Genomic DNA, 25,805 nt, shown 5'->3' on the forward strand with positions numbered 1-25,805 from the left:
ATGGGACACTGTGAAGCCAAAGTGATGACAGCTAGAGGAGTGATAGAGGACATCCCCTTGTCAAAGGAAGAAACTGAACAAGTAAGATGCCAAAATGTCTGGCCCCACCCAACATTCATGGGAGTGCCTGCTGATGGCCCCGGAGACATCAGGAAGCCAATCCTAGTTACAGTCACGGTCCTATGCTGAACAATGCTTGCATATATTTCAGCAGTAATCCCTCTAAAAGTGGTTACTGTTCTTAAGTTTGAATGTTTGAGAAGGGATAAGAAATAGTTATCTAGGAAATTCATTTATGTGGGGAAAGCTTGCCTCCTTATGATGCTAGAAAAAGTGCTTGCTACCCTGAGGCATTATGATTATTAAGCACTTTATTAATCTATACTTGTACTTATTAAACGATATCCTTCCAGGTATAACCAAGTTAAACGACTATAGGAGAGAAAGCCAGGATTTGTGTGTTTTTAAAAATGAAGCTAGTGGGAGTTTTTGCAGCTGGGACCCAAGTAAAGGTTCCTGCAAAAAACGCTTGGCAACAAAGAGATGAGTTGAAACAGTGCTTGCCTGGGGATTTGTGAGCCAGAGGGTGGAGCAGACTTTGTGGGCTGGAAAAAGACCTCTTGGGGGGAAATTGCTGGAGAAAAGGGGCAGCTGGGTGAGGATTTAAGGGTCAGACACACGCTGGGGGTGAAGATAAAATTTATGACTTCTGTTCAAATGATGTTTGCTGAGATGCTGACATGAGCTATGGAATTCCAAATACATGAGATGCGACTTGAATACAATCCAGCTGTTAATATCATCCAAAATAAAATGTACAACTTTTTACTTTGGAAATCAAAATATTTCAGAGGGGTGTGCTTTCCCCCTGCATGGGCCTCTGACAGAATTGTTCGGAGCCTTGACAAGTAACACCTCCAGTCCTCTGTTTGTGTGATAGTTGATTGAAAGCTGTCTTTGTCCTTCCTGTCTCAGGTCACATGGCCAGGTACACAGCCATCCTCAACCAGATTCCCAGCCACTCCTCATCAGTCCGGACCATCCAGGGGCCTCCTGGGGAGCCTGGGAGGCCAGGCTCACCTGGAACTCCTGGTGAACAAGGACCCCCAGGGACCCCAGGCTTCCCAGGAAATGCAGGTGTACCAGGAACCCCAGGAGAACGAGGTAAGCTGGGCCACTCCCCTGACTGAGTGCAATGAGGCAGAGCCTAACAGTGGTGCTTATACAACGCTAAAGTCCAAAATAATGGACCTAAATTAATTTTACCCCATCTATTCTTCACCTCCCTATTTATCCCAAGGTTGAGAACATTGAGTAATCTACAAAGTGTTTATCAAGAGCCACCTCTGCTTGTATGAAAAAACAGTATCAGAATCCCCAACCCACCTCTAAGAGGCTTTTGTGTGAATGAGAGGATGATGTCCCCTTTAGATGGAGGAATTAAGAAAAGATGCCCCTCCCAGGTAGAAGAATCAGAAAATAATGCCCCCTCTGGACCTAAATGGCATCGCATATAAGTCATGGCAAGCAGAGAGCTGGCTTCCTGGGTCTGGTGCTGCTTTTGTGCAGCGCTCATAGTGGGCAGCAGTCAGTGGTAGCCCTGAAGGGAGTCATGAGGCAAATGGTCAGATGGTTCACATAAACCTATGCAAAACATGGCAGCTCTGAGCTTCCAATTAAATACTGTTTGTGGTTTATCTTTCTATAATATTAAGCAGTATTTTATTTGCTTATTTAATGGGCCAATGTTTTATATTTCCTACTAAAGTTTCTTTAAAATAGAGCTCCTACTTAGCCCTTTCTTCTACCCTTTACAGGTCTTAACAGTATTGTATAATATGATCAAAGAGATGTGGGGAATTGGGCTAGATATGAACTACAGAGTGATGGGAAGAGAGGCAACTGATAAAAGTATTTTCTAAAACACAATTTATAGAATGTAGTTCTGGGCAAAAGCTAATTGCCTCTCTGCTCTGTGAGTCATATTGCTTTTGTGAGATGGGTAGGGTATACTCTTTTTATAAAATCTGGGATGTGAACTGCAGATTACAAAGATACTATTTCACATCCATTCTTGATCCATGCCAACAGGCCAAGTTCATTTCTGCGTCTGCACTTCTGTGCCCATTGTTCCACCTTTGGAAGTTTTCTGTCTTCTGTACCTCTTACTCTGAGTTCAAGGCTCAGCCTCACCCATCTCATGGGTGAAGTTGGCTTGATCACCCCAGACCACAAATATTTCCTCCTCTGAATCCCTGATGTTCTGACTGTCGCCCCCGTGGGCCCCCGCCCCCATTTTAGCACCCATCAGGTATTGGTGAACCACTGGATTTCTGGGAACAGGGATCAGGTCTGAATTGCTTTGCAGGTACTCACTAGACTAGATCATTGTTGTGTTGACTGAGACCCAAATCTGATTCTCCTTTCTGAAGGCTTTTCCTATGCAAGGGCACTGAATCAGCAGATATGGAGACAGACATAGTTTCCTCATACGACACCAGAGATCTGGCAGCCAGGAGGGTGGCCACCTCTGTCAGCAGCTCATGGTGTTGGTGATGGGCCAGCTGTGACTCAGGGAGCTCAGAGCCAGTACCTGAGTCAATCTCAGCAAATCTCAAGTTGTCTGTGTTCTTTTTGGAAGTCCTATCCTTGTTCTTGCCAGGCTGTGTTTCTTGCTCTATAGGAGCCCTTGAATGCTTAGATCAGGGGAAATCACCCAGGAGTTCTCAGTGGCCCAGGCAACCCTTGAAATAGGAATTTCTGTGATGTAATTTTCTTACCTACACATCTACAAATATAAAAAAGGCTAAGTGACCAGCCGACCAGCTGACCGGCCGGTACATATGACGTGCACTGACCACCAGCGGGCAGATGCTCAATGCAGGAGCTGCTGAGTTGCAGTGACTTGGCAGTGATGCACCCCAGAACCAGAGAGGAGAGAGCCCGATTCCTCGCGGGGCTGCATGATTCCACCTTTGGCTGTGGGTTATGTTGTTGCTGGGGCACTGTCGGCCCCGAATCTGGTTTACTGCCAAGCTGCAGTGACTTGGCAGTGGCGGTTCTCAGGTGACACACTCCAGAGAATGTGCATGAATCCATGCACTGGGCCACTAGTAGATATATATGCTCCTAAAGAGTACAGTAGACAAGCAAAATCCTGAATTTCACAAATACCTGGAGGATGAGAATAACACAGAAAGTGAGATACCCTTGGAACATGAGGGAAGGTGATTTTATTTGTTCACCAACTGAAGGGTGTGGTTTGGGGTTTAAGGTTGGCGTTTTATAGGCCAACAACCCCAAAAATAATGTGTAAGAGGAATCATCCATTTAAAGATTTTCATGTTTAAGTTGTATATCCATAACAGCTGGGATTCATATCTGGTTTATTTTGAACAATAAATCAGCAAACATTTACTGAGCAAAGAGTTTATGCAAGACTTTTGGCTTGGCAGTGTGTGAGATAATACTATAATCGTGGCTTTCCCTTTTAGGCACCACATGTATCTGCCAATATTGTGGTTTGGATAGAGGATATGAAGTGTTTCTGAATGTACAAGCTGGGAGATGATAAATGAGAACTGAATTTAGAGGAAGATATCACGTGGCCTTTGATAAGAAAGGGTGCTAGCATTTATCACGCAACTATTTGATAAACTACCAGTTGCTTAGCACATTATTAATGCTCATAAAAATCTAATGAGATCAGTATTTGCCCCCATTTATAGGTGAGGAAACTGAGGCTCAACTGATTGTCAATTGTCCACGGTCACTTACCTAAGCAATAGGGGACCCAGATTTGAATCTAGATCTGTGTGATTCCAGAGTATCTGTGCTTGCTCCATTCTGCCCTGTTACTACCTTTGAATTCATTGCTTAGTGGGTGTGTCATAGATGAGAAGTCAGAACTGTGCAGCATCTGGCAAACCCTGTTGTCTTTTATTTTATTTTTTTTTTTATTTTTTATTTTTTTCAAATTTTTATTAAGGTATTATATGTGTACATATCTTACCATTGCCCCCCACCCCCACCCCACTCCCATACATGCCCTCACCCCCCAATGTTTTGTATCCGTTGCTTACTCTTATATACATGCATATAAGTCCTTCAGTTGATCTCTTATTTCCCCCACCTCTCCCTAACCTTACCACTGTAATTTGACAGTCTGTTTGATGCTTTACTGCCTCTGTAACTATCTTTTTGTTCATCAGTTTATAATGTTTTTCATTATCCCCAAATGAGTGAGATCATGTGGTATTTTTCTTTCATTGACTGGCTTATTTCACTTAGCATAATGTTCTCTAATTCCATCCAAGTGCCTACAAATGGTAGTAATTCCTTCTTTTTTACGGCAGCATAGTATTCCATTGTGTAGATGTACCATAGTTTTCTGATCCAGTCATCTGCTGATGGGCACCTAGGCTGTTTCCAAATCTTAGCTATTGTAAATTGTGCTGCTATGAACATAGGGGTGCATATATCCTTTCTGATTGGTGTTTCTGGTTTCTTAGGATATATTCCTAGGAGTGGGATTACTGGGTCAAATGGGAGTTCCATTTTCAGTTTTTTGAGGAAACTCCATACTGTTCTCCACAGTGGCTGCACCAGTCTGCATTCCCACCAGCAGTGCACGAGGGTTCCTTTTTCTCCGCATCCTCGCCAACACTTGTCGTTTGTTGATTTGTTGATGATAGCCATTCTGACAGGTGTGAGATGGTATCGCATTGTTGTTTTGATTTGCATCTCTTGGATAATTAGTGACTTTGAGCATGTTTTCATGTGTCTCTTGGCCTTCCTTCTGTCTTCTTTCGAAAAGATTCTATTTAGGTCCGTTGCCCATTTTTTTATTGGATCCTTTATCTTCCTTTTATTAAGTTGTATAAGCTGCCTGTAGATGTTGGAAATTAAACCTTTATCAGTGATACCATTTGCAAATATGTTCTCCCATACAGTGGGGTTTCTTGTTGTTTTGTTGATGGTTTCTTTTGCTGTGCAAAAGCTTTTTATTTTGATGTAGTCCCATTTGTTTATTTTCTGTTTGGCTTCCATTGCCCTAGGGGCAGTATCACTGAAAAAGTTCTTTTGGCATATGTCTGAGATTTTGCTGCCTGTGGATTCCTCTAGTATTTTTATGGTTTCCCGTCTTATATTTAAGTCCTGTACCCATTTTGAGTTTATTTTTGTGTATGGTGTAAGTTGGTGATCTAGTTTCATTTTTTTGCATGTATCTGTCCAATTTTCCCAACACCATTTATTAAAGAGACTGTCTTGACTCCATTGTATGCTCATGCCTCCTTTGTCAAATATTAAATGCGCATATTGGTTTGGGTCGATATCTGGATTCTCTATTCTGTTCCATTGATCTATATGTCTGTTCTTGTGCCAGTACCAGGCTGTTTTGAGGACAGTGGCTTTGTAATACAGCTTGAAATCTGGTATTGAGATCCCTCCTACTTTATTCTTCTTTCTCAGGATTGCTGTGGCTATTCGGGGTCTTTTTTTATTCCAGATGAATTTTTGGAGAGTTCTTTCTAGGTCTGTGAAATACGCCGTTGGTATTTTAATGGGGAGTGCATTGAATCTATAGATTGCTTTGGGTAGTATGGACATTTTAATGATGTTGATTCTACCAATCCATGAACATGGTATGTTCTTCCATCTGTTTACATCTTCCTCTATCTCTTTTTTCAGGGTCCTGTAGTTTTCCGCATATAGGTCTTTTACCTCCTTGGTTAGGTTTATTCCTAAGTATCTTAATTTTTTTGGTGCAATGGAAAATGGGATTGCTTTTTTAGTCTCTCTTTCTGTAAGTTCATTGTTGGTGTATAGAAATGCCATAGATTTCTTGGCATTAATTTTGTATCCTGCTACATTGCCGAATTCATTTATTAAGTCTGTTAGTTTTTTTATGGAGTCTTTCGGGTTTTTTATGTACAATATCATGTCATCTGCAAATAAGGACAGCTTTACTTCTTCTTTTCCAATTTGGATGCCTTTTATTTCTTCTTCTTGTCTAATTGCAGTGGCTAATACTTCCAGTACTATGTCAAACAGGAGTGGTGAGAGTGGGCATCCCTGTCTTGTTCCTGTTCTTAGGGGAAATGGTTTTAGTTTTTGCCCATTGAGTATGATGTTAGCTGTGGGTTTATCATATATAGCTTTTATTATGTTGAGGTATGATCCTTCTATTCCCACCTTGTTGAGAGTTTTTATCAAGAAAGGGTGTTGGATTTTGTCAAATGCTTTTTCTGCATCAATTGATATGACTATGTGATTTTTATCTCTCAATTTGTTTATGTGATGTATCACATTTATTGATTTGCGGATATTGAACCATCCTTGCATTCCTGGGATAAATCCTACTTGGTCATGGTGTATGATCTTTCTGATGTACTGCTGGATCCGATTTGCTAGAATTTTATTGAGGATTTTGGCATCTACATTCATGAGGGATATTGGCCTGTAATTCTCCTTCATTGTGTTGTCTTTATCTGGTTTTGGTATTAGGGTGATGCTGGCTTCATAGAAGGAGCTTGGAAGTGTTCCTTCCTCTTGAATTTTTTGGAATAGTCTGAGGAGGATAGGTTTTAGTTCTTCCTTGAATGTTTGGTAGAACTCTCCTGTGAAGCCGTCTGGCCCCGGGCTTTTGTTTGCCGGAAGCTCTTTGATGACTGCTTCAATTTCTTCCATAGTTACTGGCATGTTGAGCTGTTTAGATTCTTCCTGATTGAGTTTTGGAAGGTTATATTTTTCTAGGAATATGTCCATTTCCTCCAGGTTGTCCAGTTTGTTGGAATAGAGTTGTTCGTAGTATTTTTTAACAATCCTTTGTATTTCAGCGGGATCTGTTGTTATTTCACCTCTTTCATTTCTGATCTTGTTTATTTGGGTCCTCTCTCTTTGCTTCTTGGTGAGCCTGGCTAGAGGTTCATCAATCTTGTTTATCCTTTCAAAGAACCAGCTCTTGGTTTTGTTGATCTTTTGTATTGTTTCTTTGGTCTCTATGTCGTTTATCTGTGCTCTGATCTTTATTATTTCCTTCCTTCTGCTTACACTGGGCTTTTCTTGTTGCTCTTTTTCTAACTCTTTGAGTTGTTGGGTTAGGTAATTTATTACCCCTGTTTCTTGTTTTTTGCAGTAGGCTTGTAGAGCTATGAACTTCCCTCTCAAGACTGCTTTCGCTGTGTCCCATAGATTTTGGATTGTAGTGTTTTCATTGTCATTTGTTGTCATGATGTTTTTTATTTCTTCTTTGATCTCTCTGGTAACCCAGTCATGGTTTAATAGCATGCTGTTTAGTCTCCATGTGTTTGATTTCTTTGGGTTGTTTTTATTGTAGTTGATTTCCAGTTTTATGCCACTGTGGTCTGAGAAGATGCTTGATATGATTTCTATCTTCTTGAATTTGAAGAGACTTTGCCTGTGTCCCAACATATGGTCTATCTTTGAAAATGACCCATGTGCACTTGAGAAGAATGTATATTCTGTGGCTTTGGGGTGAAATGTTCTGAAGATGTCAATTAATTCCATCTGGTCTAGTGAGTCATTTAGGATTGATGTTTCTTTGCTGATGTTTTGTTTAGAGGATTTGTCCAATGGTGATAGTGGGGTATTAAAGTCTCCTACTATGATTGTATTGCTGTCAATCTCTCCCTTGATATCCTCCAGGAGTTTTTTTATGTATTTGGGTGCTCCTGTATTGGGTGCATATATGTTTACCAGAGTTATTTCTTCTTGTTGGATTGCTCCCTTTAGTATTATGAAATGGCCTTCCTTATCTCTTGTTATGTCTTTCAGTTTGAGATCTAATTTGTCAGAAATAAGTATTGCTACCCCAGCTTTTTTTTCAGTTCCATTTGCCTGGAAAACCTTTTTCCATCCCTTCACCCTCAGTCTGTGTGCGTCTTTTTTTCTGAGGTGGGTTTCTTGTAGACAGCAGATATATGGGTCGTGTTTTCTTATCCAATCCGTTACCCTATGTCTTTTGATTGGGGCATTTAATCCATTTACATTTAAAGTTATTATTGATAGGTACTTATTTGTCGCCATTCCTATTCTTTACCCCTGTGTTACTTCTTCACTTCCTATTTCTTTTTTTTTTTACAGCAGACCCTTTAGCATTTCTTGCATTGCTGGTTTGGTGGTAATAAATTCCCTTAGTCCTTTTTTGTCTGTGAAGCTCCTGATTTCACCTTCAATTTTGATTGACAGCCTTGCTGGGTACAGTATTCTTGGATTCAGCCCCTTCCTTTGCATGACTTTGTATATTTCATTCCATTCCCTTCTGGCCTGATGAGTTTCTGTTGAGAAATCAGTTGCTAGTCTGATGGGGGTTCCTTTGTATGTAACTTTCTGTCTCTCTCTTGCTGCTTTTAAGATTCTTACTTTGTCGTTGTTGTTTGCCAATTTAATTATAATGTGCCTTGGCGTCGGTCTTTTGGGGTTCATTTTGCTTGGGACTCTGTGAGCTTCTTGGATTTGTGTGTGTTTTTTCTTCCCTATATCTGGGAAATTTTCTGTCATTATTTCTTCAAAGAGGTTTTCTATTCCTTGCTCAGCTTCCTTTCCTTCTGGAACCCCTATTATGCGGATGTTGTTTTGTTTCGTGTTGTCCCAAAGTTCCCTTAGACTCTCCTCTTGCCTTTTAATTTTTTTTTCTAGAAGTTGCTTTTCTTGGGTATTTTTTTCCATCTTGTCTTCTAGCTCACTGATGCGGTCCTCTGCTTCTTCTAGTCTACTCTTGATGCTTTCTATTGAGTTCTTTACAGCAGCGATGTCATTTTTCATTTCTTCTTGGTTCTTCTTCATTTCCTCTTGGTTCTTGCTCATATTGTCGAATTTGTCTTCCATTCTTTTCAGCCACCTTATGACCATTTCTCTGAATTCTTTTTCTGGAAGGTTGCTTGCCTCCATTTCGTTTACTTCCTTTTCTGGTGATGCCTGCTTTTCTTTCATATGCGGGCTGCCTCTTTGTCTCCCCATGGTCTCTCTTCTCTGGGTGTCTGGTTATGTAGTTCTCGCTCTCCTTATCCCAGGCGAAATCTGACCTTTCCGTAGTGGAGTGTAGAGCTCCTCTGAACCCGTGTGCTTGCGCCAGTTGGGGAGCGTTGTTCTGGGGCTCGCAGCTGTTCCTGGGGTGCCGCAGTTGTGGATTCTCAGGCTTCAGATAAGCTCCACTTTCCGGATCAAGATGGCGCAGACTCCGCGTCCAACCCCGCAGCTCCGGGAGGGGACCCAGCCGCAGTTGGTGCTGCCAGGTCAGGGGAACCCCGTTCAGCAGTCCCCCACCTCCTTCTGGAATTCAGCTGTCTCCCAACCGGCCAACAAACACTCCTTGTGCGACCCTCAGCTGTTCTTTCTTTCTGCTCCGGGACAAGGCTCGGAACACATCTGTCTATTCCGCCGCCATTATTCCCTCCCTGTTGTCTTTTAATAACTACATTTCAAAACATGTGAATAGCCCAGCTGGTGTTGCTCAGTGGTTGAGCATTGACCTATGGACCAGGAAATCATGGTTTGATTCCCAGTCAGGGCACATGCCTGGGTTACAGGCTCGATCCCCAGTGGAGGGCATGCAATTATGACTCTCATCATTGATGTTTCTATCTCTCTCTCCCTCTTCCTTCCTCTCTGAAATCAAATATACTTGAAAAAAATGTGAACAGCTGAGCTGATCAGAGTGTCACAGTGGGCTGTGGTTGTGCTGTTTGCAAGCTCCTTGTGCACTCTGTTCTGCTGTATTTAGATAGCTGTGGGCATCCGTGACCTGGCAGATGACCTGCTTTGGAGATGAAGCCAGGTGATCTGTTGGATAAATATGAATGTGATCAAAACATTTCCTGTGGTTACTCATTTGAACACTTGATGATTCTTTTAAGATTGTAGCATGTACTGAGGCTATATAAGAGTCCAATTAGGGGAATTACCTACAAGGAAACTGGTCATGCATCTGGCAATTTGGGATATACCTATAAACATTATATTCCTATTCTAGTATCTCAGCCTGGGGAGACAATAGGGGAGAAACAAGGCAATTCAGTCTTCTTTTACTTCTGATATCTTAGGAGAGAAACTATTTGTGATGCTGCTTTAGCTGGAAGCATCATGATGGGTGGAAAACATGGGGTTTGGGGCATCAATCATTTGTGGGTTAGGATGCTAGCTTTGCCACTTATTAGCTATGTCATTTTGGCGGCTTGATCTCACAACTTAATCTTTCTAGATCTTCATTCATTCATCTAACCACCACTTACTGAACATCTACTACATGTCAAGCATGGTGCTGGGTATTAAGGAAATAGTGGTAAACAGGGCATACATTTCCTGCCTTTCATGTGCCTACCATAGAGACAGATATTAAACAAAAAATACATGAATAGTTTAACACCAGTTGTTATAAGTGCTATGAACAAATGCAGGATGCTATATGAGCATAGAAGAGGGGACTCTTCTATGCAGCCTGTTGATGTTTTAGCTAAGTGAGACCTGAAAGTTTAGGAGTTGGGTGTATATATAAGAGAGTGAGAGAAGAACATCCTAGGTAGAGACAGCAATAGCATATGAAAAGGTCCTGAGATGGGAAAGGGCTTGAAATCTTTCAAGCCATGGTTCTCAATCCTAGCACACATATTGTTTCCTTTCTGTAACAAATGATTTGCAACATCTCTTCTAGTGTTCTAAAATGAAATTCATAGATAATAAATAGAACCTATATTCATACATAATTTTAAAAACTGGAATGCCCTCTAGTGTAATATAAAATAGTAAAAGGGAAATCTAATAATTTATTCCAATATGCAAATTCTCAGCATGACTATACTGGAAATAATAATGAAGAAGTCAGAATGTACTTGTATTTAAGAATTTCTGAGAATGCAACCACTACAAATTCAGGCTGATATCATTGAGATTTATCAACTCCTTAGTCTTTCTACATTTGTCTCTATTGTGTTCACACTGAAGATCTACTAAGATAGCAAATACATCATTGGCATTATGCAACTAAATGTAAATTACCTTCTCCTACTTTGGCAGGCACGTGTCTGGGGTTAACAAGTGGCTTGGTTTTCCATTATATTTCTTTTTCCTACTAAGGCCTTCTCCAGAGAAGCCTTCCAATACTGACCATCCTCTAAAATCAGTTAATGCTTGCAGGGTCTTTCTCAATCTGGTGCCTGGAAAAGTTGAGTGGAAATGACTGGGAGGTGTCATTCCAAAGACTTTCACTGTTAGAACTCATGGGTTCCTATAAATATCATTAGCACATTACATTTACTATGTAGAATCAACTAGTTTGGGTGCTGAGAGCACCACTCACTCCAATATTATTATTAAGGATAAAAATAATAATCATGTTGGAATGTTACTGTTAATCAAGAGAAAATTTCACATTATGTTTGCTACCTGGATTAATTTTTTTGTTCTTTGAGGATAAAATCCATGAAGGACTTCAAAGTTGGAAAATTATTTCCCTCAAGCCTTTCCTGCCACAGATGACCAAATTTCTAGTGATTGAGTAAATAAAGACAAGATTTAAGGATCAGTTTTTATCAATTCTAAGGTTCTGTGGTTAACTTGAAAAAGGTGGACGTTGTTTCAGTAAATGAGGAAAAGGGTATGGGAGAAGGGTGGGAAGATGAGTCACAGCTGAACTCCCCCAAGCAACCACAGGTCAGAAAGGAATCAGCCATAGTCTGGTCGCTGTCAGTCAATGACAAGCCCTTTCGGAGACACAGGAATGGCAGAGAAAGGCTGCATGCACTAAAACTAAACCTGCATCTCTCATGCTCATGTCATGGTTCACTGTAAGTCAACAAGGCCGAGAAGTCTTGAGAGAAAACTGGGTCCCAGATTTATTCAAAGCTGAGAGAGAAGTAAGGTTCTTATGTTCAATATTCCTGTGGTTGAAAAGAGCTGTTGGCAGAAAACGTTGGTCACAAGTTCAGAATTAGAGTATAGCAGTTGTGAGCCAGGAATGCCTCAATGGTAAGCATCTGTGAAACTTCTTAATGACCCTTGGATCCTGGTTTAATTCCTGGAAAAATTATTTTTATGGGACAGATTAACTTGATTAAAGAAAGAGGGCTGGTGGAGCTCTCATAATAATTTGCTGGTTGTTCCTTAAATATTTACAAGTCTTCCCTGTGATGTCGTGTTATGGTTGCTAATGTGTTGCATGAGACATAGTCTTTTCATTGCTGTTAAAAATGTGCTGAAATACATGTTCTTCCTCTCCTGCTTCCCCATCCCCTGCCTCTCATCTCCTGAGACGAAGTCCAGACAAAGATAGAGTTTTCTCTTTTCTCACCCGATAATGATCTGGTGAAGTCCATTTTGAATGTCTTTGGAACAAGACCTTTCCCTGAAGGTTTGATGGATTATGTTTTCCTAACATACAGTAACTTTTAGGGCAATGAGTACTCCTTCTCTTGGTATCATCTTTTATTTTGTAGAGGGGTTTTTTTTCGTACTACAAAGCGACTCTACATTCATCATGGCTGCAGAGAGAAGCTCTATGTATTAGTGATCTATTATTATGTAACAAATTATCCTAAAACTTAGCACTTAAAGGAAACAAAAGATAGATGATCATGGTTTTTGTGGGTTAGGGACTCACAACTAGTTTAGCTGGATGGTTCTGGCTCAGGTTCTTTCGTGAGTTCGCAGTCAAGACGCTAGCCAGGGCTACAGTCATCTGAAGGCTGGACTGGATCTGGCAGACCTGCTTCCAAGATGCCTCACTCACAGTGCTATTGGCAGGAGTCTCAGGCCCTCCCTGACTGCTCCACTCACATTGAGCCTGAGAAGGGTAGGTCCCTCCACAGGGGTGCTTGAGTGGTCTCAAAATATGATGGCTGCATTCCTCAGAGCCAGTGATCCAAGAGAGACAGCAGGGAGGAGTTCACAATGCCTTTTTTCTATATAAATATATTTTTATTGATTTCAGAGAGGGAGGGAGAGGGAGCCTGCAACTGAGAATGTGCCCTGACCAGGAACCAAACCATGATTGCCTAGTTCATAGGTTGACTGACCCTCAACCACTGAGCCACACAGGTGGGCCACAATACCTTTTTTGACTGATCCCAGAAGTCACAAGCTTTTACTTTTAGCATATTCTACTAGGAGGGAGTCACTAAGCCCAGCCACACTCAAGGGGAAGAGAATTAGGCTATCCATTTCGAAGAGAGGAAATATCACAGTATTTGTGACTATGTATTTAATCACACTCTTCCAGATTGAACCAAGGTGTCTGGCCTTGTGGTGGAACAGCAATTGCTTTCATTCCTAAGAATGATTTCCAAGCAGTCTGGCTCCTAGGACACCTGTGAAGGGTTGGCTCACTCTGTGTCCACCCGTTTTCACTATTTAAATGGGTATTTTTCTCTCCCAACTCCTTTAAGTTATTCGAATACCAGATGTAGCTTTTCAGAGGGAAATGTAAGATGTAGATTGAAGGACCTTGAAAGAGTAGCACCTACTAGAAGCATGTTATTGTAGACTGTTTTTGTATTCATGCTCCTGGAACTAATTATAGTCAGGATAAGATCATTTTCCAAATAAACACAAAGAATGATTTTTAAAAAGCAATTGACAAACTAAAATTACCATCAAATTGTGTCCCCACCTTCTGTACTTAGTAGAATATGACTGTTACAATAACAAAAAGCTGTAACCAGTATTTTATCTTCTTTTTGCCATGAAAGCTAATGTCATTGTTTCTGTAGCTTAACAATTTCTTGAAACCCTTGATTGGAAGGTCTGTGTAGAAGGTCTTAACAGATTGCTCACATTGGACTTCAGTCACTGTCTGGGGTAGTGGGTATTGTGCTAGAAATAGCCCTCAAGGTTAATGTCATCTCAGTAAGATATCTTTGTGTGGTCCTGGTTCATATTTTCTAATCAGCTTCACGTCAAGTATGTGCCCTTTGCTCTAGCCCAGTGGTCGGCAAACTGTGGCTCGTGAGCCACATGCGGCTCGCGAGCTGCGGTTTGCCGCTCTGTTGACTAATGAGTTTGCCGACCACTGCTCTAGCCAAACTGAACGGCTCAGTGCTCAGTTTTTGCTGCATAACAACAAACCACAAAAATCTTGGTAACATACAACAATAAATATTAGTTTTCATCACTTGTCTGTGGGAGGTGGGACAGCTCTGCTCTACTGGGGCCCTGCCTGGAGGGGGGGATAGCTCCCCATTCTCCTTGTGACTATGGCTAAAACAAAGCAGGGCAACGCAACTTCCCAATCATGTTTCACACCTCTGTTCTTGTCATTGCCACTAATAATCTCTCTAATCAAAGCAAATCACTTGGCCAACCTATATCTATGAGTAGGGAAATGCATGAGTTCATAGAATGGGAATGGGTGCATAATTCTATTGCAAAGTAGTAAAGAATTTAGACCATTAATTCAGTTTATCAATGTTCTTTACACATGCCTTTTCCTTTCCGACCACACTCAATGCTAATCCCTGTTTTTATACCTCTTCTTGGATTGTCACATGCTCTTCCTACTCTCCAGAACCCGCTTTCTTCCTCTGACTCATTCATACTCAAGCTTCAAAATTCATTTCAAGAGTCACCTCTGCCAGACCACTGCTTCCTCGCAATGTTTTATTTGTTTGGCCAGTGTATTTGTTGTTGCTACTCTGCTTTCTTCCAGCTAAGACTGAGTAAGATCTTCCTCATCTGGGCTTCTCTGTCCCCAGGCACATGGCTCCAATCACAGCATTTTCCCATTACACTGCAATTGTTGATGTACTAGTAATTATGAGCAGTCAACCTGCAAAAGGATGCACAAGTTTGGTGTGCATGGATGAGCCCTCCACTCATCGCCTCCTTTCCTCTCTCCTTCTCCCTTTACAAACTCCATTCTCCCACCTTCATTTCCCTGCCCCCTGCTGCACTCCCTCCCCTCACTGCCCGAATGTCAGTATGTCCAATTTAGATGTCTGTGGTCAAAAGACCAAAGGACCTCCTACCTACATTACTATGGTGCAAACACCTAAAGTGTAAAATATTCTGTTGTCTGGATCTTGATCTGGTTAGTAGGTTCCTTTGACCACTGGATAGCCCACTAGGTAGAAATATGATTAAGCACATTTTCCTCTGGCTTTTCCGTGGTACTAGCACAGTGTTTATTGGTGGTGTTAAACTTCACAATAATGAATTGTACTGCTTGGTTGCACCCAGCAGGGGCAGATCTGAGCTTAATGGGGCCTGAAGCTTAATCAGTTTGGAGTTCTTCTTTAAGGGAGACTGTATGAAGTTAAAAACAAACAAAAAAAAAATAGGTAGCAGGTATTAGAAGAGGGGCCATATCCAAACTCGTTGGTGTGATGCCCATAGCTTGTCATAAGGAGGCCTAACCTGGCCTCTTACTCTACCACTACCCACCTTGCAGCTGCCAAAGCCATACCCAACCGGTTCCCCAGGCAAACCTTTGCACATGCGCTTCTGTCTGCCCCCTTTTTACGTGGTTAACGCCTGTTCTTCAAGACTTCATATCACGGGTCAGCTATACTGGATCCTACCAGAAGGTCCTAGGCATTGGGCTCTAGTTACACCCTTCTTCCTATTGCCCATGCACTCCTACTGCTGATAGTGGCTTCCTGCTGTTGCTAATGTCTGAGTTGCCTCATCATCCTTATCTGATTGCTCAATTCTTCCATTGCTAATGTGACCAAGTCCCTATGTTAAATTCCCTTTGCTTGAAAGATCTAGAATGGTTGATGTTTCCCTGGCTGAGCCCTAGATTATAGAGGCATACTAGATGGTCAGTTGTTTTATGGAAAAGGTAATAGGAGGTGGGACCCTTAGCAATAGTTTGCAAATTTTGCTCACTTTCATACCAACCACATATTTTCCAGCCTTGGCCATCTTAGCCCAAAACATGGAGCCTGTACATGCTGGCACTGATCTGCAGCCAAATAGGGATAGATAAGTACAAAAAGTACTTGTTGAATTGAGTCCATTGAATCTGCCATTGTAGCGAGGGACCCTGTCCAGTACCTTGCACCTAGTAGGCATTCCAACATATGTTGAATAAAAAACAGTCTACTTGTAATTCATCACCAGCATTTCCCAGGCAACAGACTATATAATAACACAGCTAAAGCCTTGTCTCACAGTTTCTGTGACTTTTGGTAGAATGACAATGAAAGCATTATCCAGGCCTTGCATAGCTGTCTGAGCACAATTCCTGGGAGTTTCTTAGAATGTCTGATTATGTGGGAGTGACCGGGCTCCATGGAGGAGCATGAGACTCCAGCCTGGAGTGCTTGGTGTGGTCAAGGGGCAAATTAGTAAAATCTCCCTACATAGAGGTAAAAAAAAAAAAGGGAAACCAATAACCAAGGGCTGACCCTGGACTTGTAGTCAGTGTGAGCAGGATAAATCCTCTTAAAATCAACCCCAAGGCTTGCTCAGAGCAGAGGTCAAATGTATACACCCAAGGAAGTAAGCTGAGGAAATGTGATAACCACAAGGCTGATGTCGGGCCAGAGAAAATGTGCAGACTGTATCCGCAGGCAGTTCAGAAAGCCGCAACTATAGCAAACAAGACTAAAAACACAGCCTAGAGAGCCAGCTTGGGGTGGGGAGAGGGAGGCAGGGAGCACAGTGGTTGTGTGCACTGGCTTCAGCACCTACCTGGGTTGAAATCTTGGCTCTGTTACTTACTAGCTAAAGACAAGTGACTTAACCTCTATCCCAGCCTTCTTTTCGGGTTAATAGTAGAGTCTGCCCTCCTGTTTTCAGTTAAGACTAAATGAGTTCATACATAAAACATCTAGCATTCAAAACTTAATAAGGTCATTTAGAAGCATAGCTGGTACACCAACTAGCCACATCTTTGGTTTGTCAAGGTCTATAATCAGACTTTGAATTTCATTCATCCATCCGTTTGTTTGACAGATATTTGAGTGCCTGACATGTGCCTGAAACTGGGAATACAATGAAAAACTGAAACAAACAGGTCTCTGACTTAGTAAACCAGTGAAAGAAAATATTAGAGGGTCAGAGTTAGGTGAGTGGTAAGGGAGAACCAGGTAACCCTAATGTGACTCTTAAGGAGGAATAAATATGTCAACTTGCCACTCTGGTGAGGCATGTTAATGGGGGAGGCTATGCAAGTGTAGCTACAGGGGGCATACGGGAACACTCTAGACTTTCCACATAATATTTATGTGAACCTAAAACTGTTTGAAAAGTAAAAATCTATTTTAAAAATTTTTTAAAGAAATAAGAGTAAGATCTTAAGATTTTAATAAGAGAGTAAGATCTAAAAGAATAGCTCTTAAAAGTTATCATTAAAAAAAAGACAAAATAAAAGGATGGATGCATAATAGAAAAGACTTTTCTCTGATTATCCTAAATATTTTTGGTAACTTCACAGAAAACTAAGGATAGTAGCTAAATCACATTTTGGTAAATTAGATCTTTTATATCAGCTCTGTTCATTTTTTTAAATGGCAGATAGTGAAAGCTAATTGGAGTCCATCCGACTCATCTCTAAGAGACACTAGTAGTTCATATTGCCATGCAAGGAACTTGTTAGAAAAAGCAGTGTTTACAAGCCAGGCATAGGAAAATAAAAGTGAAGCTCTAGCCAAAGGAATTTTGTTTGTTGATCCTTCAAGGTCATGCTTGCATTTAAGTCAGCTGCATTTGGTCATTCAATTAGCCTTCCGGTGTTTTATGGGCATTTCCTTACTATGTGTGAGACTCGGTTTGGGATCTGACACTACCACAATAAATAGGGGATGATTCTTGCAGTCAACAGTTTCATATTTCCAGACTAGAACACAAGAACAAGCAATGCAATGGGATAAATGCCAAAGGAGGCAGTGATAATATGGAAGCAAAGAACTCATTCATTCATTCATTTGTTCATTTGTTCACTCACCATATAGGGTGTTCCAAAAAAGTATACACACACTTTGAATAATTACAAAGGCAGTGTTATTAAAATACATTTCATTTTCAAAATTGAACTGTCAGCTGTTAAAAAGTGTGTGTGTGTATTTTCGGACACCCTCTCTAATTGTTAGTGACTATATATATATATATATATATATATATATATATTTGATTTCAGAGAGGAAGGGAGAGGGAGAGAGAGATAGAAACATCAACAATGAGAGAGAATCATTGATCGGCTGCCTCCTGCATGCCCCACACTGGGGATCGAGCCCACAACCTGGGCTTGTGCCCTGACCAGGAATCGAACTGTGACCTCTTGGTTCATAGGTTGATGCTCAACCACTGAGCCACACCGGCTGGGCAATTCTTGCCCTCTTGACTCCCTTATGCTTCTGCCTGTTATGATTGTGGAGAAGCTTTGAGCTGGGTCTTGAAGAATGAGGAGTATTTATGGAGACAACCAAGGTGAGAAGGGAGTGTCAAAAGGAGGAAATACCTTGTGCACGTGTGGGTCCCAATGCCCTGTGGAAAGAACGCTGGCACTTAGCTCTGGTAACCCCATCTCAGCACCAAGTGGCCCCACCTTGGGTCCTCACAAAGAGATTTTTGAGGGAAGTCCTTATGGGTGATGACTACATTTTGTCTGTAAAGAATGACTATGCCCTCACTCCACTGCCCTCTGTCACCTCACGGACAGTCACAGGCTGATATTCTAGGACATTCCATTTCCCTCCTTTTAATCAAGGCCTACAAGGCTTATCATAATATATCCAGATCTGTTTTTAGAGATTTGCAGCTTAGCCTTTAATTTCAATCCTCATCTTAGGTACTTAAATATTGATTTTTAACCTGTTTTTTTCCTTAGAAAAGATTTATAACCAAGTTCAGTTATCATGGATTTGGATAATCCTTCAGTGGACACAGGGACAGATATTTATATTAGCCTACATCTAGTTGGATCATAACTTGAAGGATAACAACATCTAAAATTCTCTGATGATATCAAATTGTATTCTTAGAATTTACTTTTAGGGCATTTTCAGGGGCTGGAATATTATTGTGAGGCTCTTTTTTTCTTGATTTGTATTATAGATACTATCAAATTCCACTTGTTTTTTTATCTACATAACATAGAAAATTAAGACAACTAGACTTTCTACTCTCAGTCTTCCCCACCTTTTGCTTTCCTTACGAATAACAAAGGGTAAGTCAGGAAGCTCTTATCAGGGGGTTGTTCCTGAGAGTATTTTCCTGGATGTCCTATTCAGCCTAATCTACTGTGTCTTCTGCTTGTGGAGAATAATCACTGAGAAGCCCTGCTGTTAATGTTGATCCCTGAGAACCATAGGTCATGGCAGGCCTCTGAGTCACCAGCATTTAATCATGAGCAGCATGCATTAGTCATTGGTGTATTTGATTGTGTTCTAATTCTTTAAAAATTTGTGGTTCCCTCTGGGGAAAGTGGCTCTGATTCTAACAGACTAGGCAGTTTCTGCTCTATTCTCAGATGCACACACTCATTCACAAGTGAGGGAGCACCCACAAGCTAAAAAGTGCTCACTCCAATTATTAACCGATTAGCTACTAGTTTAGTTAATTGGGTGATACCCAGTAGACATACTCAGGGTAGTTTTCTGACTGAGCAACTTGATTGGCAATCGAGCATTAAATGTTGACCAGTCCAAGTAAGTCATGTGCTTTGTAAAACACAGACTGAATAGTATTTTCCTTTGAGAAATCACTCTCTTCCTATCAGCTCCTAAGAGAAGAATCAATCCAAAAACAGAACATAGGTGCACCAGTCGGTGCCCTGCCCTCTTTCTGCTGGGCTGGTCTTTTTTGTGCTCAGATAATACCACTAAGGCCACATGCAGTAGGCATGGGTGTTGGGGAAGCATAGTCATGGGTGGAGTAACACTGAAGACCACTAACAAGGAAGAAGGACTTTTTAAAATATGACAGGATAGCTTGACCCCAAGAGGTGGTCACAAGGAACACAGCAGTCACCAAAGCTTCCAATCAAGGGACAATCAAGTGCAGTTGTTATGATTATGCATACCGTGTAGAAAGAAGTATTAGTGGCTTTGTTGTTGTTGTTGTCAACTATTTCCGTAGTGAATACTATATGAACAGGCTTCCTTCTGGAAGTTATAAGCTAAGATGTTAAAAGTGATTATTTTCAAGGCCTAGGGTTCTTCCTTGTTTTGTCTTCTAGTTTGTCTGCAGTGAATATGTGCTGCATTTAGTAAGGAAAAAAAAGGTTGTTTGTAGTCTTAAACATTTTATATCACTTGCATGCCTGCCACCTATCAGATTGGATATTTTCATTGACTTATGTTCCCTTCTGAGCTTTGACAAATCACACAATTTCTCTGTTCAATGTAATTACATAGAGATGTGGTTTCGCAGTTTGCTATTTCAAAGCATTGTTGCACCTGAAAAACAGACACCAGAGATCATGTGCGATGTGAGTCAGGGTAACCCAGACCCCTGTCTGATGCAACTGGTTGGGGCTGAATACAACATGCTGTCACCTGTCCACCAGTCTGGTGATAGAACTTGCTTAGACAATGAGGTGTATATGTTTCTTAGTGGGTTTTTTTTTTTTTTTTTTTGCCTGTGAAAATGTATAGTTTATTAGTAGCACCATAAATATTTGGAATAAGAAGTCTGTTCTGTGGAAAAGACACATGAATAGGTTTAGAATTTTATGGGGCTGAATCAGCCAAATCAAACACAGGCTTTCCTGAAGCTTCCAAGTTTTTAATGGAAACTCACGCTCTTCAGAACTTTGCTGCCTAATTATAATTCATGCCTTTTGCAGATCCATTACAGGGTGGACCAAAAGGAAAATGTTAGACATGTGCACTTGTGACTTCTATTGTGTTATTTGTGGAGTGCCATACATCGGCTGGCCTGGTGCGTGCAAAGACAGAGGCCAGCTCCTGGCAGGCCGGACCACGTCAGCATGAAGGAGGAAGATAACCTTGCAGTTTTGCAAATACAGACTGCAGGCTCAGAAACAGAACCAGCCTCTATATGTGGTTGTACAAAAGTCACCAGTGTCAGACTTGAGTATAAAAGTCCCGTGGTAACCATAGCCCAGACCCTCCCATATCATTGTCTTCATTAGAGAGATCCCTTTGAAACCCAGAAAGATGGACTACACGGATTTCATTTTAAAAAATAACTTTTCTCTCTCCCTTTCTCTCTCTCTCTCTCATTCTCTCTCATTCTCTCTCATTCTCTCTCTCTCTCCCTCTCTCTCTCTCTCCCTCTCTCCTCTCTCTCTCTCTCTCTCTCTCTCTCTCTCTCTCTCTCTCTCTCTCTCTCTCTCTCCCAACAGGTCTAACTGGTATCAAAGGAGAGAAAGGAAATCCAGGTGTTGGTAGCCAAGGTCCCAGAGGACCCCCTGGGCCAGCAGGTAAATATTTCTACCTAACAGGAAATCAAAAATGAAAATCCTAAATCTTTCTATTCACTGGATATCACAGGTGATAAAAATGGTCATATTACATCCTTGTATCTAACTGAAATGGCTGTATGTCTTGTTCATTTTGTTAAGAGGCCAATTTGTCTCCTAATACAAGCTCTCTGGGATCTTATTGGCTGCATGAGTTAGGATAGGATAGGCTATGCTGTAGTAACAAATGCTTAGTGGATTGACACCATAGAGGTTTATATCATACTCGTGATACAAAGCTTGATGTAAGGTGGTTCTCTCCCGCCCCCCTGCCAATTTGGAACAGAAGGCCCCAGGAGAAAGATAAAGGAAGCATCTCAGGTCTCACAGTTCTAAATGCAGAAGGATATAAGTCACTTGTCACATTTCACTGGCTGGAACTAGTTGCCCAGCTCCAACTGTCCTGCAGGGGAGGCTCGAGATCTAGTGGATGTTTGATGGGCACTGGTAGTTCCTGCCACCATGCTCATCTCACTGAGTTTTGGGTGAAGTTTTGAGTTTTATGTACATTACTAGGAGCTTTCATAATTGTCTTCAGACGATCAGAGTCATTATTAGAATTCTAACTTTGCAATTCTATTGGATATTTGCAATCTCAGTCTTAGCCACATGGAATCAAATGCTTTATAGACTTTTCTTTCCAACCTAATAATTATTTTGGAAAAGACTTTTTCTAGGAGAGATGCCTAATGCAATAGATTCATGTTGAATGTAAAAATTCATGTTATTTGAGATCATATAAGTGACCCAGCATCATGAGATGCCCAGAATGGACACTGGGTGGATGTTGATGAAATGAGACTGAATATATCTGAGAACCACAACACTTTTCAAATACATTTCTCATTTACATTTCGGTTTTAAGTTAAAGAATTTCATTTCTAGTTAAAAAATGGTTCTTAACTATTTTTTTAATCTAGCCATAAAAACCAACAAACAGCCCTAGCCGGTTTGGCTCAGTGGATAGAGTGTTGGCCTGTGAACTGAAAGGTCCCAGGTTCAATTCTGGTCAAGGGCACATGCCCGGGTTGTGGGCTTGATCCCCAATGGGGGACTTGTAGGAGGCAGCCAATCCATGATTCTCTCTCATCATGGATGTTTCTATCTCTCTCTCCCTCTTCTTTCTTCTATGAAATAAAAAAACATATATTTTTTTAAAAAACAACAAACATTAAAAATAAACAAATGAAAACAAAAAACGAAAAAACTCAGCCTAACTTTTTAATTTCACAAAAATTTTAATCTCCATTTTCACACAATCTAAGTTCTCAATAAATATAAGCTACCTAAAGACATTTTGGGTTAGTATGTTGGGTCCAATGGTAGACTTTATCTTTTTCTCATGCAGGATAATTTCACTCAGACTAATTTATTTCAATTATCTGGGCCATAAACCAGTACAGATGATGAGGTTGAGCTTGAGTGTGTTCATGTGTTTGTGTGTACGTGTGTGTGTGCGCGCGTGCGCACACGCGCACATTCATGCCCATACATTGGATTCATATTGGGAAACAGAAGCTCCACAGAGAAAACAAGGTTGAGAGTGCTGTGTTCCTTCTCCTTTAATATCCAAGAGGTGCTAGAAAAGAATAGAGTTTGTTTTCTAGTTTTCTGAGCTGATTAAAAGGGTTGCCCTCCAGGAGAATGTGTGATTCCAGTATGTTCTTCTGTCTAGGGAATCCAGTTTAGGGAGAAGCACTCAATGAGCAGAGAGAGGCAGCTTGCTCTAATTGTCGAGATGTGTAAGGTTGCTTCTCGTAAGAGTTAGTTTACTTCTTGGTGGTCTCAAAACTCACCCTGTTGTGGTAAAAGACCAACTGTTTTCATTGTGGGTGTTTTTTAGGACCTGCAGGGGAGAGTCGGTCAGGAAGCCCAGGGCCCCCTGGCTCTCCTGGACCAAGGGGTCCACCAGGTCACCTGGGGGTGCCTGGGCCACAAGGTCCTTCCGGCCAGCCTGGATACTGCGACCCCTCTTCATGTTCAGCCTATGGGGTGGGAGGTAAGTGCCAGCCTCTTGTGGGTTTTAAGCAATGTTTTACTATAATTCGTACCATAACGGTGAAGGGGTCCTATGAAAAATAGCCCGAATATGGGAGGGAAGCAGAGCTTGAACTTCCAGAGGCATCTTCTATAAAGTGCAAATTACTCTAGAGGTTAACTCTTTTAAAAAGCGGAAGTTCAAAATAACAGCACAGCTAAGTCTTCCTTGCTTCCAAATGGCAATTCCCCATAGAGTTGGCCTCTGATCTCATATTTGGTCACTGGGGGACATGTTTGAACATTCTTTTGGGCCCCTCATGCTATGTTATTGCTGTGGTATGGCCATGGTGTCCTGTAAAATTTACTCTTATTTGAGGGAAACTTCAAACTTAGAACTTCCCCATAACTGGGATCCCCTAGATTCTTTGGGGTGACATCCTGCCCACCACATGCATGGATGACCAAAGATAGTTTTCAGAAGAAACGTAAGTGGTCATGCTGTCCTTGCCTCATTACTAACTACTGGACTGAGATTCTGAAAATATTATGCTCCCCATAAACATCTGCAGTCTGCATGCTGGCGGATTGTGCAATGAGACATTTTCTGACATAGTCTTTCTTGGAAGTATCAAGAGAAAAATTCAGAGACTGCTTTGAGGCAATGAGCTTATTAGTCAATAAATTTAAATTTTCTGCTTTAGGAGAAATTTAACCTTATTTGCCAGAGGAACTGGTCAGAGTTTTGCTGATGTGTTTTTCTCTGTCCATCTCTTCCCTCCCTATTTCCTCAAATCTCTCTGTCCTTTATTAAGATCTGATCCCTTACAATGATTACCAGCACTGAAGTGGAACTCCTCCATTCTGATGACATTGGCCTGGGAAACTGGCTATGGATTCAGAACTGTCCTGTTGACCACCACCACCCAGTCCCTGCCCCTAACAATGGGCACTCTGCTTCCCTGCCTCACCTGCTTCCCTATCTGCCCACTATCACATCTCTGCTCCCAACACACAATGTCAATACTGGAATTTAACCAAATCACATGTGTCAATTGTATTACAAACAGATTGCTCCATATGAGATTGGATAGAGGTATATGGTTGTGTACCAAGAATTTATGCCAAACTCCCTTGAATGAATGCTCAGTAATAAAGTTACTTACATGGGCCTTCTCCTCTATCCTGTCCCACACAAGATTGATGGGCATCTTTCTTTCTGATCACCCTGCTCTCCATTCTTCTTCTGATCACCTCCCCTTCCTACTCTCCCCCCCCCCCCCCCCCGCCTGGCCCCGGTGATGGACTTCTAACATGAGATCGATTTTAAAAATTTATTTTTCATAATTCTGCTGAGTTTTCAAGGTTCCTTTTGTAAATAAAACAATAATATTTAATCAGATGGCTGTGATTCTAGTTTTCTAACAATGTCTGTCATGTATCTGTCCCTTCCTTCATTTACTAATCATCTGAAAACTCCTGGGGAAGGAACCAGCGGTGTGGCAGGTAAAGGGAGCTACTACTTTCTACCCAAGCAGGATATCTCTCCAGTCTAATGATCAAATCTACATCTCTGTGAGGGGAGATTATCATTTTTTGGTTTCTGGGTCCTATCAAGTCCCCACCCCGCTCTTCCTCTCTAGCTCCCCATCCCGATCAGCCGGAATTCACTCCTGTCCAAGATGAGCTGGAAGCGATGGAATTGTGGGGCTCTGGGATCTGATTGCCTCACAAGAAATTGGAAGACCAACTGCAAGAACTCTTATGGGCACTTGTTCAAGAAGAATGTCATTATGTGGTTTGTATACTACCTTCTAGGGGCTTGTTTCATCAGCCTAAATCTCTTCCTTAGATATTGTTAGTATTGAAAAAAGAATTATATTTTTAAAAAACCCTTAGTCTATGATGCCATAGGATTGATTTTTCTTTGTTGCTTTAATGACATGCCAGATCACTGGTTTTTCCAGGGAGGAGTGCTCCGAGAAAATTTGGCCAAAATGTTGAACTAAGGAAACTTTCTGTGTTAGATGATCTCGAGTCCTAAAATGCAACAAAACAGATGTGATTATATTCGAGGGACATGGGGTCCTAGCAGAACAGGAATTTAAAGAGATTCAAAGATGATGCCATTTATTCCTGTCCCCTGTAACCTTGCTGAAAAGAAAAAGGGATATTATTGGAGAAACTACCTCTTTGTCAATTGATGTGTCCAACTCTGAGATCACTTGATAGCTGCTTTCACTGCTGTCTAAGGACATGTGTTACAATAGAACCTTTCTTAATTTGGTGCTATTAAAAATAGATTTTGTTTTGCAGTGGTTTTTGACATGTACAGTAATGACTTTCCACCGCTTCCGATGCAAACAGATCTAGTTTTGATAAACAGTTTACCCAGTGGTATTCCAAGGCTTGCCTTCCTTATCTACATGGCTTACTTTGTACATGC

At 41.3% G+C, this 25,805-nt stretch overlaps 1 protein-coding gene across 5 annotated transcripts in view; it reads left to right on the top strand.

The window, feature by feature from the left end:
• The window catches only part of COL14A1 (collagen type XIV alpha 1 chain), a gene marked incomplete at both ends in the record, with an annotated part of 185,099 nt that extends 160,017 nt beyond the window's left edge, over positions 1 to 25,082 (top strand). For 3 of the 5 annotated variants that reach the window (XM_080646647.1, XM_080646648.1, XM_080646649.1), the window contains 4 exons: positions 976 to 1,164; positions 21,266 to 21,343; positions 23,226 to 23,381; positions 25,003 to 25,082. In XM_080646647.1, the coding sequence (XP_080502773.1) occupies positions 976 to 1,164; positions 21,266 to 21,343; positions 23,226 to 23,381; positions 25,003 to 25,082 (503 nt within the window). Of the gene's footprint in view, positions 1 to 975; positions 1,165 to 21,265; positions 21,344 to 23,225; positions 23,382 to 24,174; positions 24,236 to 25,002 lie in introns of those variants that run through there. The other 2 variants (XM_080646650.1, XM_080646651.1) reach the window with 1 other exon arrangement.
• Between the last annotated feature and the right edge of the window lie 723 nt (positions 25,083 to 25,805).

This window comes from Plecotus auritus, assembly GCF_963455305.1.
Source record: "Plecotus auritus genome assembly, chromosome: 11".
Taxonomy (NCBI): domain Eukaryota; kingdom Metazoa; phylum Chordata; class Mammalia; order Chiroptera; family Vespertilionidae; genus Plecotus; species Plecotus auritus.